The following is a 15,190-nucleotide window of genomic DNA, read 5'->3' as shown; positions in this document are numbered from 1 at the left end:
CACAGCAGGGATGGTGGCACAGACACTCTGCCCGGCCCCTCCACTGCCTGGCTTCCCCCCTCCTGCCCTTTTCCCGACTGTGCTCCCTCACATCACCCCATCGGCCTCTGTGGACCATGTCTGGCCTGGCCCTCCCAAGCTGGGCTGAGCTTGCCCACCGGTCAAATCCCTGTGCATCTTTGCGAAACAAGCTAAAACCATCACAGCACAAGACCCGGGTATGGGTCACTCCGTCCATGCTCCCAGTGTGTGTCACGGAGCGTGACAGGAGTCTGCCCTCTTCAGGATGACTTGTGCCGTGTCTGTGGAGCCGGTACTCGCCCAAGGCCCCTGTGTGCGATGGCTGGGTGCGCTGGAGCCCAGCTCCCTTGCGCTGCCCTGAGCCCAGCGCACTCACGTCCTGGCCCCACGCCCAGCCGGGTGTGTGTGCAGAGTGTGGGACGGTTGTATGCCACAGTCCGGGTCCCGGGGCCGCTCACCTCGCAGATTCTTGACGAAGTCCTCCAGCTTCATCTTCCACTCAGGTTTGATGTTGGGGCTGTACATGTCTGTGTTGAGCAGGATGATGGCAAAGGCCAGGATGAAAATGGTGTCTGGGTTCCGGATCTGCCGAACCACCCCAGGGTTGCAGATGCAGTACCGCTGGCTGGGGGCTGGGAGAGGGAGCAGGGTCAGGACCACTTCAGTCAGGGCAGGGAGTGGGTCTAGCCCTCACGCATGGCAGCCACCCTCACTTGGGCCCTGGCGCCTAATGGCTGAGGCCGGGTGCTGCCTTACAAGCCTCAGTTTCTGCATCTGGTAAACGGGGGTAAATAACACCTGCCAGGCAGAGTGCCGCTCTCTCCACTCTCTCCTTCTCACACTGGTTACATCTCCTACCTGTATTTAGGCTGGCAATGCCTTCTTAGGACGAGGACTGCATGCCCCAGTCTCCCTCGGGATTGGATGCAGCCCAGAAGGTGATTAAGTTCTGGCCAATGGGATAAGAGCAGATGGGATGTGGGCATCTTCGAGGCTGTACCTTAAAAGGCAGAGCCCACTCCTCTCCCCTGTGGTGGTGGGTGTTGGCCCTGCTCCCTGGGACCCTGAGATGAAGGGAGCCTGGCTTGGGCCTCCTTCATGCCAGCTCAGAGGGAGATGCACTTCCATCTTGTTTCAGCCACGGCTGCTGGAGCATCTTTGTTACAGCAGCTGAAGCAACAGCCTCACTAATGTATTCTGCTTATTGTTCTCATTGCCTCAAATGTGCGCCCCTGCCCCAAACTCCAAGAGGCCCCCATCCACTGGGGACTTCAGGGGGAGCTGGGTGAGGGGGGCAGATCAGAGAAGAGGAACCATGGGGTGCCAGGACTAAGGCAGTGGCTATCACAGCTCAGATGACGTGGGCTTCAATCCTGCCTTTTCCATTAGTGCCGCCACCTCCAAGAAGCCCTCCTGGAAGGAAGTGCCTGAACAACCCCCCGCTCAGGGCCCCAGAGTTGTCCTCCTATTGTGTCCTCATTCCCCACCTTGGCCCCACCAGTGGTACTGAGCCTGGAAGGCTGGGTCAGGGGCTGACTCGTGTGTCCCATACCCAGCAAGGGCATAGAGAATCCCACCCAATCACTGTGCACACAGTCCCGGGATGAATGACTGTAGGGTCGTAGCTGCTCTTGACTGTGGGCTCTGTCATGCTAGGCATGGGCTAAGCGTGCCCACACGTCCAAAGGGGTTCAGTCCTTCCACTCTGGCCATGACCAGTAACCTTCCTCTTGCCCACACCCACCCACGCCTTGCCTCGCCCCCGACCTGAACGCCTCGATGAGCCACTCCACCTTCTGAGCCTCCCCTTGGGCCCGGATGTGTGCCTGGAACTTCGGAGAGCTTCGTCCAGCTCCATGGGGGAGAAATCCATCTCGTCTACCACGCAGCTGGAAAGAGACACCAAGGCCACGTCAGCACCTGCTGCCCGCAGGGCCTCTGCCGGCCTTCCTGCTGGGGGCGGAGCGCAAAGGGAGTCAGTGCAGGGGCAGGTGCTGAGCTGCCTGGAGCCGGGACGGCCGGCCGCCTCTTGCACAGGAGGGTCCTCCGCCCGGCTTCCTCCAATCAGCAAACACTTCAGATTATGTAGCCCAAAGACCCCCATGCTTCTGGGATGTCTACAGACCCCACTGAAACTATGGGAAGACATTAGTGCTTATATCTAGGTGTGTAATTTTTTCTTTTTTCTAAAAATTGTTTGAGAGAGACAGAGACAGTGTGAGTGGGGGAGGGGCAGAGAGCAACGGAGAGAGAGAATTGCAAGCAGGCTCCCTGCTGCCAGTGCAGAGCCCGACGTGGGGCTTGAACTCACACAAATGCAAGATCATGACCCGAGATGAAATCAAGGGTCAGACGCCACCCGGGCACCTCGTACGTGTGTGATTTTCTACAGAGGAGCCAGACAGAGCCTATGGCTGCTCCTGATAAAGGCCGCCGGGGCACAAACAATCGGCTCTCGGGGCGCGTGGTCCACAGGGCACAAAGCGAGACGTTACTGCTCCGGTCTGCTCGGGCTGTCCGCGAGGGATGCCAGGAGCACGCGCCCATCTTCTCCAGGAGGAAGCGGAGGCCCAGGGTGCTAACTCGCCGGGCAGTGACTCTGCCCTGAGCCGGTCCTCCCACGTGGAGGGTTTGGGGCGAGGTGCCTGGGTTTTGCCGGGGATTTTCAAGAGGCATCTTGGAGAACCTCTGCCATCCTCATCTGCCAATCCGCCGAGTGGAGGCGGAGCTGATAGAAGGCGCTGGTAACCGGGTTTTGGTTCATTCCACTCATCCCAGCACTGCCCCCCAGCACAGCATGCTCCGTTTCCTGAACAGAGAAGGTGGGGTCTGCACCAGGGACCCACTCAGCAGGCTCTGGTGTCCAGTGTATCCATTTGCAACAAAGCCATGGCCACCTCGGGTGTGGCTGCAGAGGCCTCGGCCATGGGGGGCCTAGTCCTCGCTTCCAGGGCTGCCCTCCCTCTGTTGGGTGCCATGGGCTTGGGCATAAACTGTGCTGCCCCCAACTTCTCTGAGTGCTCACAGCTCTGGGGGCAGCATCCTTGGAGGCTGGGGCAGAGCAGGTGGGGGAGGGGGATGGGGCCACACGGAGTAATTTTGCTGACTAGCATCTGAGCTGGACGCCTGGTGTGGGGGGTGGGGGGTGGGGGGTGGGGTTAGGATTGCTACTTCCTCAGGCTGCTGCTATTTTCTGATGGGGAAGAACAATGCCTGGATTTCCTACCACCGGCAGCCAGCTTGGGGTGTGTGGGGGGGAACGCAGGAACGGGGGCAGGGGATGGGGGGCTGGCCCAAGACAGCCTTAGGCCCAATTCTCTAAGGACCTCATCTGCTTTCCCCTGGATTGCTTCCTGTGGCTGGGTTAAAGGGAGAGAGGGGCACTAGCCACACTAACAATGCAGTAGGCTTTTCCTGATGGGGGAACACAAATGCCAAGCAGGGAGAAAGCAGCCCAGGTGGGCATGCCCGGTGCCAGGCACAGCCAGCTGCCACCAAAGGCCTGGCTCACTGCATCCTGTGTGCCTGCGCATCTACCTGTGTGTACAAGCGGGTGTCCGTGTGCCCAAATGAGGACAAACGTGTGTACGTGAGTCCGTGTGTGTGTGGGGGGATGGGGGGAGCACCGAGGCCAGCCCCTCCCTGAGCCAAAAAAGAGGCCCCAGGCAGATGCCCGCCTCCTCCCAGGGAAGTGTAGAGATGGCGGGAACACGCATGGCCAGGCTCTTCCTTATTGCAGAGGCGCCTTGCCCCAGCAGGCCTGAGCCCGCCCCCCCTTGCTTTGTTCTTTCATCCCGTGGGGCAGAGCTGGACGGATGCAGGGCACTGCCCTTGTTACTAACAGTCCGCTCTTTACCCTGCTCTGATTTCTGCTCCTGGCCTACATCTCTGTGCAGCTGCCTGGTCAGGAAAATCCTCAATGGGCTGCAGGTGCTCCCCCAGGCCCCGAGCCACTCTGTGCCATGCTATTCTGCAGCTTTGGCTCCTCCTCTGAGAGAGGGAGTTAGCGAGACCCGGCATCCCCCGACCCCTGCGTGTGAGGGGAAGACACAGGGCTTGTGCACAGTAACTGCACTACAACAGACCCAAGGGTCCAAGCGCAGGGTGCCTGTCTACTCAGGGCAGTCTCAAGGAGGAATGGAGAGATTTGAGGTCCGAGCTTTTCAAACTGTCGGCAGTTTCCAGGGAGCTGGAAACCCAGCTTTCTGCAGAGTTCCAAGTAGCTGGGAGGGCTCTGGCCGTCAGCCATGGTTGGACTCTCACCCTGAGATCTCCCAGCCAGGAGAGGCAGGAAAGAGGCAGGGGAGGGAGGCACCGGGGGTCTCTCTGGGCTCCCCACCCCTCGCCTTGAGGGTGTGTTGGGACAGCTGGCAGCCAGGCTGGGGAAGGGAGCCCAGACCTCCAACCCCCCAGCCCTGCAGTGGCTCGGCTCTGCTGGTGAGGGATGGAGGTGCTGAGGGTGTGTGCCAGGGGGCCGGTGGGGTCCATGTGTGACATATGGTGCCCGAGGGTGCAAGCACGCACGTATGCGGCAGGGTGTGATGTATGAACCTGCGGGGGGCATCCGTTTGTGTCTCAGAACAATAAAGAGATAAGGGGAGGATTGGGTGTATGCTCCAGCAAGCAGGCGAATCTGACGCTGCGTGCGCCGCAGGTCCCTGCCCCCGCCCCCCCAGCCGTGGAACTCACTCCAGCACGTCTCGGTTGAACTGTATCTGTCGGTTGCCCAGGAACTCGCCGATCATCTGCCTGCTGAGGCCCTTCTGCTGCAGCAGGAAGTGGGCCACCCCCACTGGCGTGTCAGGCACAAAGCCACGTTCGATGAGGTACTGGACGCCTTTCTCAGGCTTCCTGGGGATGGGACGAGAGAAAGGCTTAGCCCTGGCTGTCCCGGCCCCTCCTGGCTTGCCTCTCTCCTCCCTGGGTACCCTAAGTGCCCTATCCTGTTCCGCCCGGAGCCTGCAATATGGGGGAACCCGGGAGTGCCCAGACTGTGCACCGGGCGCGGGCTGGGACTGGGCCACTGGCAGGAGTGTGGGCACGGGTGCTGGAGCAGGGACCCTCCCCACCCCCCTACCACTCTGCACTGCCCTGTACTTCACAGCCAGGCAGACTGGAACCCCCTGCCCAGCATATGCTGGCCTGCCCTCCACCCACCGAGAGTAAACAGTCTCTAATAGGCGCTGAGCACTTACTCTGAGCACCAATGTCCAAGCACCTACACATATTAACTTACTTCTCACACTCCCCCTGCCGGTTGGTACTCTTGTAACCTGGGCTGTTTAGGAGCCTGACAGCCCCGTCACCTCACCAGGGGCCTCAACCACCCTTGTAAGGACTTCCTGAGTTTGAACAGAGTCAGGTGCCTGGAATGATCTGTGCGGTAAGCACCGTGGAAGGTTCTCGTGACTAGCTCCAACTTATGGGAGAGGAAGCAAAGGTGCAGCATTGACCCCTCCTGGGCAAAGGGAGTTTCCGGGAAGGGCTGGGCTGGCCCTGCAGGGCTGAGTGTGTCCACCTGCACTGGGAGCCATGGGGCCCTGGTGGGCTGTGGTGGAGGGAGCCCCCTCAGGGGCTGGGCAGGAGGCCCAGGACAGGCTTGGCTGACCTCACAGGGTAGTGTGACGGGGCCACATGTGTGACCCTAGGAAAGCAGGTGTCCTCTGACAACCCCCGAGCCTCAGACGGGCCCGAGGAGCTGTGGAACCGCTGTGGTGTACCTGCCACCGTGCAGGGGTGAGGTCAGCAGGGCTACCCTCTGACTGGGAGCCGCCCCCTCCCTTGCTCCAGCAGGTAGAGATCCGTGTACTGCTGTCCCCCAGGAGCCTGGAAGGTGAGAGCCAGTGTCCACCTGTCCCCGTAAACCATGCAGCTCCTGGCTGACAGCAGCGTCCAGCAGGTACTGTATTTCCACCTGCCAGCGAAAGCAAACTTCCTGCTGCAAGGTGACCTTGCTATTTTCACCCCAGGATGACCACACACCCTAACATCACCTTCAGGAGTTTTGGCAGGGAGCAGCTGCTGGCCAGCTGGGCCCAGCACAGAAGTGGTGACAGAGTAGCATTGCTCCCCCACCCCTGGTGGGACCCCACCTCCACCCCCTGCCACATACCCCATTCCTCCCCATGACTCTGGTGTATCCAGCCTAGAACTGCTCCCGTCCCAGGCCTCCCCAGCCACTCAGCTGCTCATGCTGTGGTCAGGGCAGGCCATGCTCCCTCACAGCCCTGCTCCACGCCAGCCCCTACAGGACCCCAGCCCTGTGGCAAGGGGTCACCGCGGCAAGCCCACAGATGGGCTTTCTTTAGCTCATGCGATATTAGCGGAAAGAATTCTAGTTAGTCGCCAGCATTTAGAAATTGGGAGAGGTCAACACAGAATCCAGATTTCTGGCTTCTCTTGAAAAATCAGGCCGTCTGGCACTCTTGGGCCTGTGCTCCCGTGTGGCAATGACTGGAGATCTGGGCTGGACCTCCTCGCTCAGGCACCCTGCATCAGCCACCCATCCCGGAGCCTGCCTGGTCCCTCCCCTGAGTCCCCAATATGGGGCCCAGATCCAGGCCCAGCCTGCCAACATCACACAGCATATCAGACTTCCAAGATTTGAGGTCCTCTACCCGGGGAGGAGCAGAATGCAGAGGGAAAGTGGAATGCACTTTGGAAGGAGAGTCTTACAAGGGGCCAGGGGAATGCGGATTCTTCAAAGATTAAGGACAGAGAGTCTACTTTTCACTAGGCCCAGCTCAGTATGATAGCAGTGAACAGGGCTGGTCATGAACGAATGCCTAGCACAAAGGCAGGCTCTAACCCTTGGTCTCAAGGACAAAGGGACAGAATGATGGCAGGAGGGTGTAGGGAAGGTCTCCTGTGGGTGAATCAGAGGACTTCTCTGAGCGGGTGACATTGGGCACCTAAGTTATTAAGGAGCTTCCTAGGTGGAGGCAATAGTGCATGCAAAGGCCCTGAGGCAGCCATGGGTTTTGCAGGATTGAGGACCAGGAAGCTGCTTGAGGGTGGCTGAGAGTGGGGGCATGAGGGGAGGGGCAGAAGAGCAGCAGGGAGGGTGGGCCAGACCCCACAGCACTGTGGAGGCCACAGGGGGAATCTGGTTTTCTTCTGAGGGGGCCCTGAACCCAGAGTGGGCTTGATTTGTTGTTGGGTAAACCATGCATTAAATCCAAATGGATACGAGACTCAGGGCAGATGGAGCCTCAGGACAGAACTATGGTAGGGGGTGGGGAGTAAAGCCAAAGCTCTGAAAGGCCCAGGACCACATATATGGGGCAAATTTCAGACTCCGGGTTCCTCACACAGACATCAAGTAGGCACTGCCCATGGGCACCTACCAGCCCATGCTCCTTAGGGCAACAGGTGAGGTGTGGTGGTCACTGGTATCCTCGTGTCCCACTTTGGGCTCTGTGCCCAACCTTCAGCTTCTGCATCCTGATCGACTTCAGCCTTCTGTATGGACTGCTCTGCATAATGGCTCACTTAGGCCACTGGTTCAGGGGCAGAAGTGCTTGCCAGGTAGGTCACCCCCAGGGCACCCTGAACCTCTGTGTGGCTGGCCTTGGGGGATGCAGGAATTACTTCTGCCCAAAATTCTGCAGGAGCAGATGGTGACCATACAGGACACAACCTCTTTGCTTTGCAGGTGGATTTGGAGGCTGTAAGGGAAGTTCTTCCAGCCAGGATGGCTGTGAGAATACTGAAGACACAGCATGAGGTTGGAGAAGTCTCTGTCTCCAGACAAGACAGCCCAGGAGCAGGCATGTCCCCATGCCGCAGGCATTCAGCTTCCCTGAACACAAGCCACTGAGCATAAAAAGAGCTGGGGATAAAAGTGGGTGAAACGGTAGGTTAACTGGCTTCTCACCTTTTGAAATCAACAGGTACCTATTTTAACTACTCCAGTGCCTTTTTTTATACAAGTTGAATTTCCCCTCCCTGTCCCCATATCTGCTCCTACATCTCTTCAACCAAGTGATCATTTAAGAAATGTCTTGGATGCCCTGTGGGTCTGCAGCCTCAGTGGGGCTGAGACCAGGCAACTATGCAGCTGTAAGTGAGGGGTTTCTGTGGCGGGGCAGCCTGCTCACATACTAAGATCTGCACTGTAGCCTCTGGCTCCTGCTGTCCTCTTCTAGAAGAAAGGGATTGTGGCAGCACTGAGCCAAAATAAGAGGCTCACATGCCTAGAACCAGGTTTGTCCTTTGCCCCTCATCACTACTCCACCTACAGCACCCCTTAATACACCCAGAACAGTCCTTGGGGAATTTACAGCACAGTCAGCATCAGCACCAGGACCTGGACTCCTTGCCCTCAGTGCAGTCAGTGAAGGGGCCCAAGGAAATCTCAGGAAATAGGATTTGGAGATGGGGTATGGTGACAGCTCTCGACCTGTCCACCAGCATGGAGACTCCATTCTCAGGATGAAAGATATTTGGCTATGACCAGGGCTCCAGGGAACCCATGGCTTCCTCAGGGCTCTAACAGTTCTGAGATTCCAGAATCGTAATCCCACCACGGCCAAGCACACATGAGGAGAAGGATCATGGGGGAGCATTATGAATTTAGGACTTTAGCTTTAAGCCTTGTCTCTTCCTCACACTCAACCGTGCACTGCTGGCACAAGGCACAAGGTGTCCTTGGACTGAGGTCCCCAGAATTAACTGCTAAATGAAAACCCAGTCCCTTTCTCCTGACACCTTGAAGAGCAAACACATCACCTGGGGTTATGGTGCAGGCACAGTGGGCAGAGGGAGCAGGTGGCTTGTTGCTGAGTCAGAATTAGCTTGATTTTTTCTTCCTGCTTTCCTTCCCCACTGTTGCCTCTGCAAATTACTGATTTTGTGTCTGTGGCTTCCATTGAGTTTTCCAGAAAAAAGGAGTTATTAATGTAAACAATCTTGGCCATAGCAACAGAATGTCCTGAAGTGTTGAATTGTCATTTTATCACCAGGGCCCAACCTTTGCTTTCAGTAAAAGAAAAGAAGATGCACTTTTTCTTGAGGAAAAAAGAAGTAATTGTATCCTAAAGTAACGTTGATTATTTAGTGAGAGAAAACTTAGGGTTGCCTGGGGCGCTCAGTCCATTGGGCATTGGACTTCACCTCAGATCATGATCTCATGGTTTATAGGTTTGAGCCTCGCATTGGGCTCTCTGCTGTCAGCACAGAGCCCACGTAGGGTCCTCTATCTTCCTCTCTCTCTGCCCCATCCCCACTGGTTCTCTCTCTCTCTCTCTCTCTTCATAATAAATAAAGAAAGTAAAAAAAGAAAGAAAGAAAGAAAAATGAGGAGGGAAAATTTAGGACAAGAGAGAACTCCAGACTCAAATTCTGTGACAGATCGTGACCCTGACATGACTAGAAGTCAACGTGATTAGAAGTGAACATGGCCAGAAGCTGACACAACTCAAGGACAGCAGAACTCTGCAGAATGACAAAAGATCTCTACAAAAAATGCATCAGACCTCAATCTTTCCCTGACGAGGGCAGAGAAAAGTGAAACTATATTAGGCTTTGCTGCCATGGGACTTTTGAGAGAATTTTTATGGGAGACTTCCTATCCCCAGAGTAGAAATAATAACATTCATATTTTACAATCTTTGGGATAGGTTCACCAATGTACTCAATCAGAAAGCACTCCTTAATTTATAAATGATTAACAAGCAACAATGCACTTGGTTCCCCAAACAAGGAACTTATGATCTGGATATCTGGGAACGAGTACAGAAAACATTAAAAGCTCAACATTCTGAGGGGGCTAATGCCCCCAACCCCGAGGTAATCCTCACTCAGTCCCTTGTCCATTCTGCCCTTGTCCCCTTGAGTTTAGACGATGTATATGAAGATGTAGAATTACCCAATGGAGAGGGGAAATAAACTAAGCTTTTATAGTCAGCCTGTGCCTTTGGTGCCTTTACAGCCAAAAGATACTCCTCCCCCGACCCAAAAGGGTTAGAAGATAGTGAGCGTCCAGAAACCTCACCGACTAGTTCTGATAAAGTCCTCACCCCAATGTAAAAGTACATTAAGGATGCCCATAAGGCAGGTGACTTCCAGCCATTTCACACTGTCAGGCAAAATGGGCAATATGTCCATGAAGTCCTGCTCTGCCAAATAGTAAAAGAATTGCAGAAGTCAGTTCAGTTGAATGGTCTCCACGGCCCTTTTGAAATCATCAGTTTAGAACCTATTTGTGGCACTTATTCCATGTCTGCCTGTGATGGGGGCTCTCTTATGAAAATGATTTTGACCCCAGCCGTCCATGCTGTGTATGCCCAAGAGTTTTAAAATGGTTGCGTGACTCATGCCATGCATAACTTTGATGCTGCTATCCTGGTGTCTTTTGAACAATTTTCTGGCCCAGGACACTATTGCCAACTAAGGCAGCTAGCCAGGCTTCGAATAATTGTCAAACAACAATGCACTAAAATAGTGTGTCATATTCTACACAGGCCATCCCTATTGAAGGGGACTCTAACTGTCTCTCCCCGTTTCTCCCAATATCTAACTTTATGTGGGAGCTTCTCTCTCATTCATTTCCTGGGCCAATGACTATAATGAATAGAGCCAATTGTCTCTGATTAGTGTACCTCGGGATGGAGACTTTAAGGAATATTCCCTAGCAGCCGCTGAAACTCCTTTTGCTTTGGGGAATGTCCCTGTCTTCTCTGGCCTGACATGGACTGCCTAATCCACTAGTGCAAAACAAATAAAACAAAACAAAACAAAAATCTGTACCTGCTCATCTATCTGAGCTGACAGGCTTTGGGACCATGAAAACTCTTTCTCTACCCTCTGTGCCTTTGTCTGCCTCCAGGCTACTTGGTGGCACCTCACTTTTTCTGCCTTCCCTTCCCCCTCTTACAATTTCTGCACCACCTGGGGTGAGGTCTGCATATCTGGCTCTTCATTGTCTCAAGCAGCATTACCTACTACCTCCACATTGTCAAAGAGCAAAAAAATTCCCCCTTAGACTTTCACCACCCACTTCAGATTTCCTCACTGGTTCCACAGGAAAAAAAATGACAATGGTAAACTTGTAAGAGGACACAAATGAAATAAAATTAGGATAGACATGCATTTTATTTATTTTAATATAATTGATTGACAAATTGATTTGCAGACAACACCCAGGGCTCATTTCTTTTAAATGATCAGAATTGACTAATAAATATTCATTCATTCTACTAAGGTTTACTGAAGGTCAAATTAGCTCATGTTATCTGTGTTCCAATTTGTTAGCAAAAGGATAACTTAAAGCAATCGTTAACTTTGTCTATCTCTACTTTTCATGGGTAATTGTTTAAATGCCCTTCAGGGACTTTGGTATCCTTACACTTTAGTTTTTATTTAAATGATAAATTAAGTTAAATCCATTGGACATTGAGGTCTCTTCCACAACAAATAGAATGCTGAAGCATTGCTTAGTAAATATAGATTTGTGCTATGGGTTTCTATGGCAAAAAACAAACAAACAAACAAACAAACAAAAACCAAAAACCTAAGGTTACTAAAATCTATTAAAAATATAACTTGTGCTTCATAAGTCTGCCACCTACAAAATTTCTGATATAGCAGAGTTCACAAATGTTACTACTAAGTTTTCACTAGAGACTAAGGTCTCTAAGCTTTAAAATTCTGCTAAATGTAATTAGGCTAATGTAAATAAAGAAAGTAATTCTGTGTATAAAAGAGTAAGAGATATGTAAAAGTAGATATGAAAATAAAAACATATTTTTGTTAAAGATATAAATAAATAAGTAAAAACACAATCTTAACAAATAGGGTTAAAAAAACAGAATAGCATGCCCTTTTGAGTTGTTTACTTAAGGCTTGGTCAGAATTATGCATTCCTTTTAATCTATAAGGCGAAGCAATTGTAAAATGAGCACATAATAAGCTCAAATATATGTCAAAAAGGTGGGGGGGATACCTTGGCTGTCCGCATAACAACCTCAGCTCCTTTTTGTGCTGTGATTATTCTTCACTTCTAAAATCTTAATCCTCAAGGACTAACCACAGCTATGCCACATTCTTCAAAATCAGAGAAACCTTCTCATCCTATGGTGCTATACAAAACCCCTGGAGGGGGGCCCACACAGACTGGGCCCACTAAACTTCCACCTGGGTTGAGGATATGCTTGTGTTCTTTTAGGACTGTGTTCTTTCTTGGACTTCTGTGGGTTCCCTCTCAGTTGGTAAAGCTGTACCTTGGCATGGTGGAGACCACCATGATATCTTCCAAATGACCAGGACTTCCAGAGAATGAGTCTCGGAAGAATGGGAAACCACGCCCCCCTTTTTGGAAGAACCCTCTTCATTGACTCTTCACCCTGAAGCCACTTCACAAATGCAAGTCTTTGTCCCTGATATAACATTGGGAAGCCTCAAATATCTGTCTAACCAGGCAAGCATCCTCTTACAACACAATGGTATTGCATATACTTCTGAAACACATCTGATAGCCATGATCTCAATCACTGACAGGAATTCGATACAGGTAACCCTGATTCTTCTCCTTGCCTTCATTTGTCCAGGCCAAGCTCAATATTTAGATTATGCTCATCTACATAACACACCTATATGTGACAAGCTTAACACTCCCAGATGGGGATATACCTATTAGCAATAATGACATGGAGATCATGGGAGGAGCCAATCTTAACCCACCCTTCCAAGCTGAACAAGAGCATTGGCTTTATATGACCAGACCACAATGGTGGCTTACTTCAGAACCTCCTTAGGTGTGTTACTAAACTTAGTAACTTATGTGCTGGTCTCAAATGAGGAATCAACTGGTATTTACATGTACAGCCCAAAACCTCTACAAGGCCAGACAATTTAAAATTTTTCTCAACCACAAATTTTGATATACCTCAAAAACAAACTTATCTCACACTCCTAATCTTCCAGCTTGTTCTAGTCTCAAGTATTCATACCACCGCTGGAATAATATTCGTTGGACAACCTGGTATGGAGAGACTGAGCATAATATTCGCTAGGTCACTTGGACTTTAATTGACTGGGTCCCAGAGGCCACCTTGAAACAAAATATTTGAATAAGACCATATCCTTTGACCAATCTAGTAAGAATAATATTTTTTTTTTGGAAAGACAGAGGTTGGTATGGCCCTATATTTCTACTCATAAAGGAAAATGTAAAATGGTTGTTAATTTTTGAGACCTAGGCCTTCCCTTCTTGACTCATAGTGTTAGCCATGATGGAATTTATATAAATAAACATATTAACAAAACATGGGACTCCCTGACCAATTTGCATGGCCTACTATTTCCATTCCTTCTCCTTACATTCTCTTTATTACCTCCACTTTACAAACCCAACCAATAGAAAATAAGTATAACATTTCTACCGCCATGGGTGGGTTTATGTCCTGAGTAAATAAATATAACATCTACCAATTAAATTTCTCCTCTTTATTAGTTCTTAGTGTGTCTCAGCCTGGGTTCCTATTAATAGCTCTGAGCCCTATATGCATCCATCAGGATGAGGCTCACTTTCCAAGCTTGTTAAACACTGGTATTCAGCTGTAAGGCAAAATGATTTGTTGGCCGTTTAATCATGGGCACCTTAGCAGCAGTAAGCATTATACCCTCTGCCAGTGTCACTGGAATCGGCCTGCATCAAACAGCCCATGTCCTCGTTAATTTGTGGTCAATACTACCAAAAAATTAATAAACCAAATTTCTATCGATAGACAAGCTTTGGCCTGCCTTGAAGCTTTTGAAGCTGCAGTGGAATTTATTGGAAAAAGACCTTGTTCCTCCACTCTAAACTGCCCCGTGACCTTAACGACCAGCATATTTGCATAACTGCCATTCCTTATAGTCACTGCCAAGCCTGGGATGCTTTACAGACACACCTTTACAGTGTTTTTTTTTTCCTTTCTATGCCTCTAACATTATAGGAAATTTGGTTGTGACATTGAGCCAACAGCTACAATATACAGAAGACCAAATTAGAAATGAATGGCCTGATTCGTGGGCAATGTGGCATGACTTAAATCTTTTCACTTACAGGCAGCACACATGTCAAATTCTGGATAACTCTGGGAAGCAGAATACTTATACCGTGTCTCTTTCTATATCTTTGCAGAGTCACCCGCCAAGCCACCCAAAAACAAAACAAGGACCAGGAACTTGTCATGACGGTCTGTGAACAAAAAACTAGAGAAAACCAAGAAAAAAAAAAAGGTTGGGATCATGGGAATTCAGTATAGGAATCCCTGAGCTTGTACCAATGGGTTAACAAGACTAAGGATGAAAGCATCCAAGTTTAGGTAAGCAGGGCAAAAGTGCCCTGGGCATGGAAAAAGAGGAATAGGAAGTCGCAGGATGAAAGCATCCAGAAGAGGTAAGCAGGGCGAAAGCACCCCCAGCATAGAACAAAGACACAGGAATAGGAAGACACAGAGTGAAAGCATCCAAGATTACGTAAACAGGGCGAAAGCACCCCCAGCATAGTACAAAAGCAGAAAGCTGCTTTCAGAAGATGGAAGCTCCAGAATAGGTATACAGGTAAAGAGGGATAAAGACAGCCTCAACAGGGTGAAATCACCTGGAGCAGAGCTAACCAGCAACAGAAACCTGCCTTCTTAACTCTGAGGTAGCATTCTCTGTCTTATCTGTAGGCAAATTAAGATAAACAGACAATGTGTCTCATGCCTGTCATGAACAGCCATCTGCTGGATGCCAGGATTTTTTTTTTATATTGACCCAAACCCTAACACCACATAACATAAAAAGCTCCTTTCTCTCACACACATAGGTTAATAATCACCCTTTTATTCTTTCTATACATCCATCATGTTGGTAAGCCTTCTGATGCTAAAAATACAGAGCAAGGACCCTTACTCAGGGCTCTTTTCTCCTTCCTGACAGTAGCCACTCTTTTATTCAGTTCTGCATCCACTCTATTTCTAGACAAGAGAAACATTGAGAATCCAAGTCTGCACAAGGGCAGGATCTTCCATGTTCCTTGTTTATAATCTTATCACACAGAAGAAGGACCCCACCTTCCCAAGTCGGGACAGAACATGATCAAATGCAAAGAGAGCAGGCTGCAAGCAGGGAAACAGGATGGGGACTGTCACTTTGATAGCACAAGGGTGTATGGCAGGTGCTGTTAGGGTATTGGTCC

At 50.9% G+C, this 15,190-nt stretch overlaps 1 protein-coding gene across 1 annotated transcript in view; it reads right to left on the bottom strand.

Moving 5' to 3' along the window:
* The window catches only part of LOC109260801 (IQ motif and SEC7 domain-containing protein 1-like), a 31,422-nt gene extending 25,533 nt beyond the window's left edge, over positions 1 to 5,889 (bottom strand). The window contains 5 exon segments of the mRNA XM_053901563.1: positions 480 to 646; positions 1,789 to 1,858; positions 1,861 to 1,910; positions 4,711 to 4,872; positions 5,777 to 5,889. Coding sequence (XP_053757538.1) covers positions 480 to 646; positions 1,789 to 1,858; positions 1,861 to 1,910; positions 4,711 to 4,872; positions 5,777 to 5,889 — 562 coding nt within the window.
* Positions 5,890 to 15,190: the final 9,301 nt, after the last annotated feature.

This window comes from Panthera pardus, unplaced genomic scaffold (assembly GCF_024362965.1).
Source record: "Panthera pardus isolate Hobbes unplaced genomic scaffold, ASM2436296v1 HiC_scaffold_1, whole genome shotgun sequence".
NCBI lineage: Eukaryota > Metazoa > Chordata > Mammalia > Carnivora > Felidae > Panthera > Panthera pardus.
This window is presented reverse-complemented; position numbering and strand designations above follow the sequence as displayed.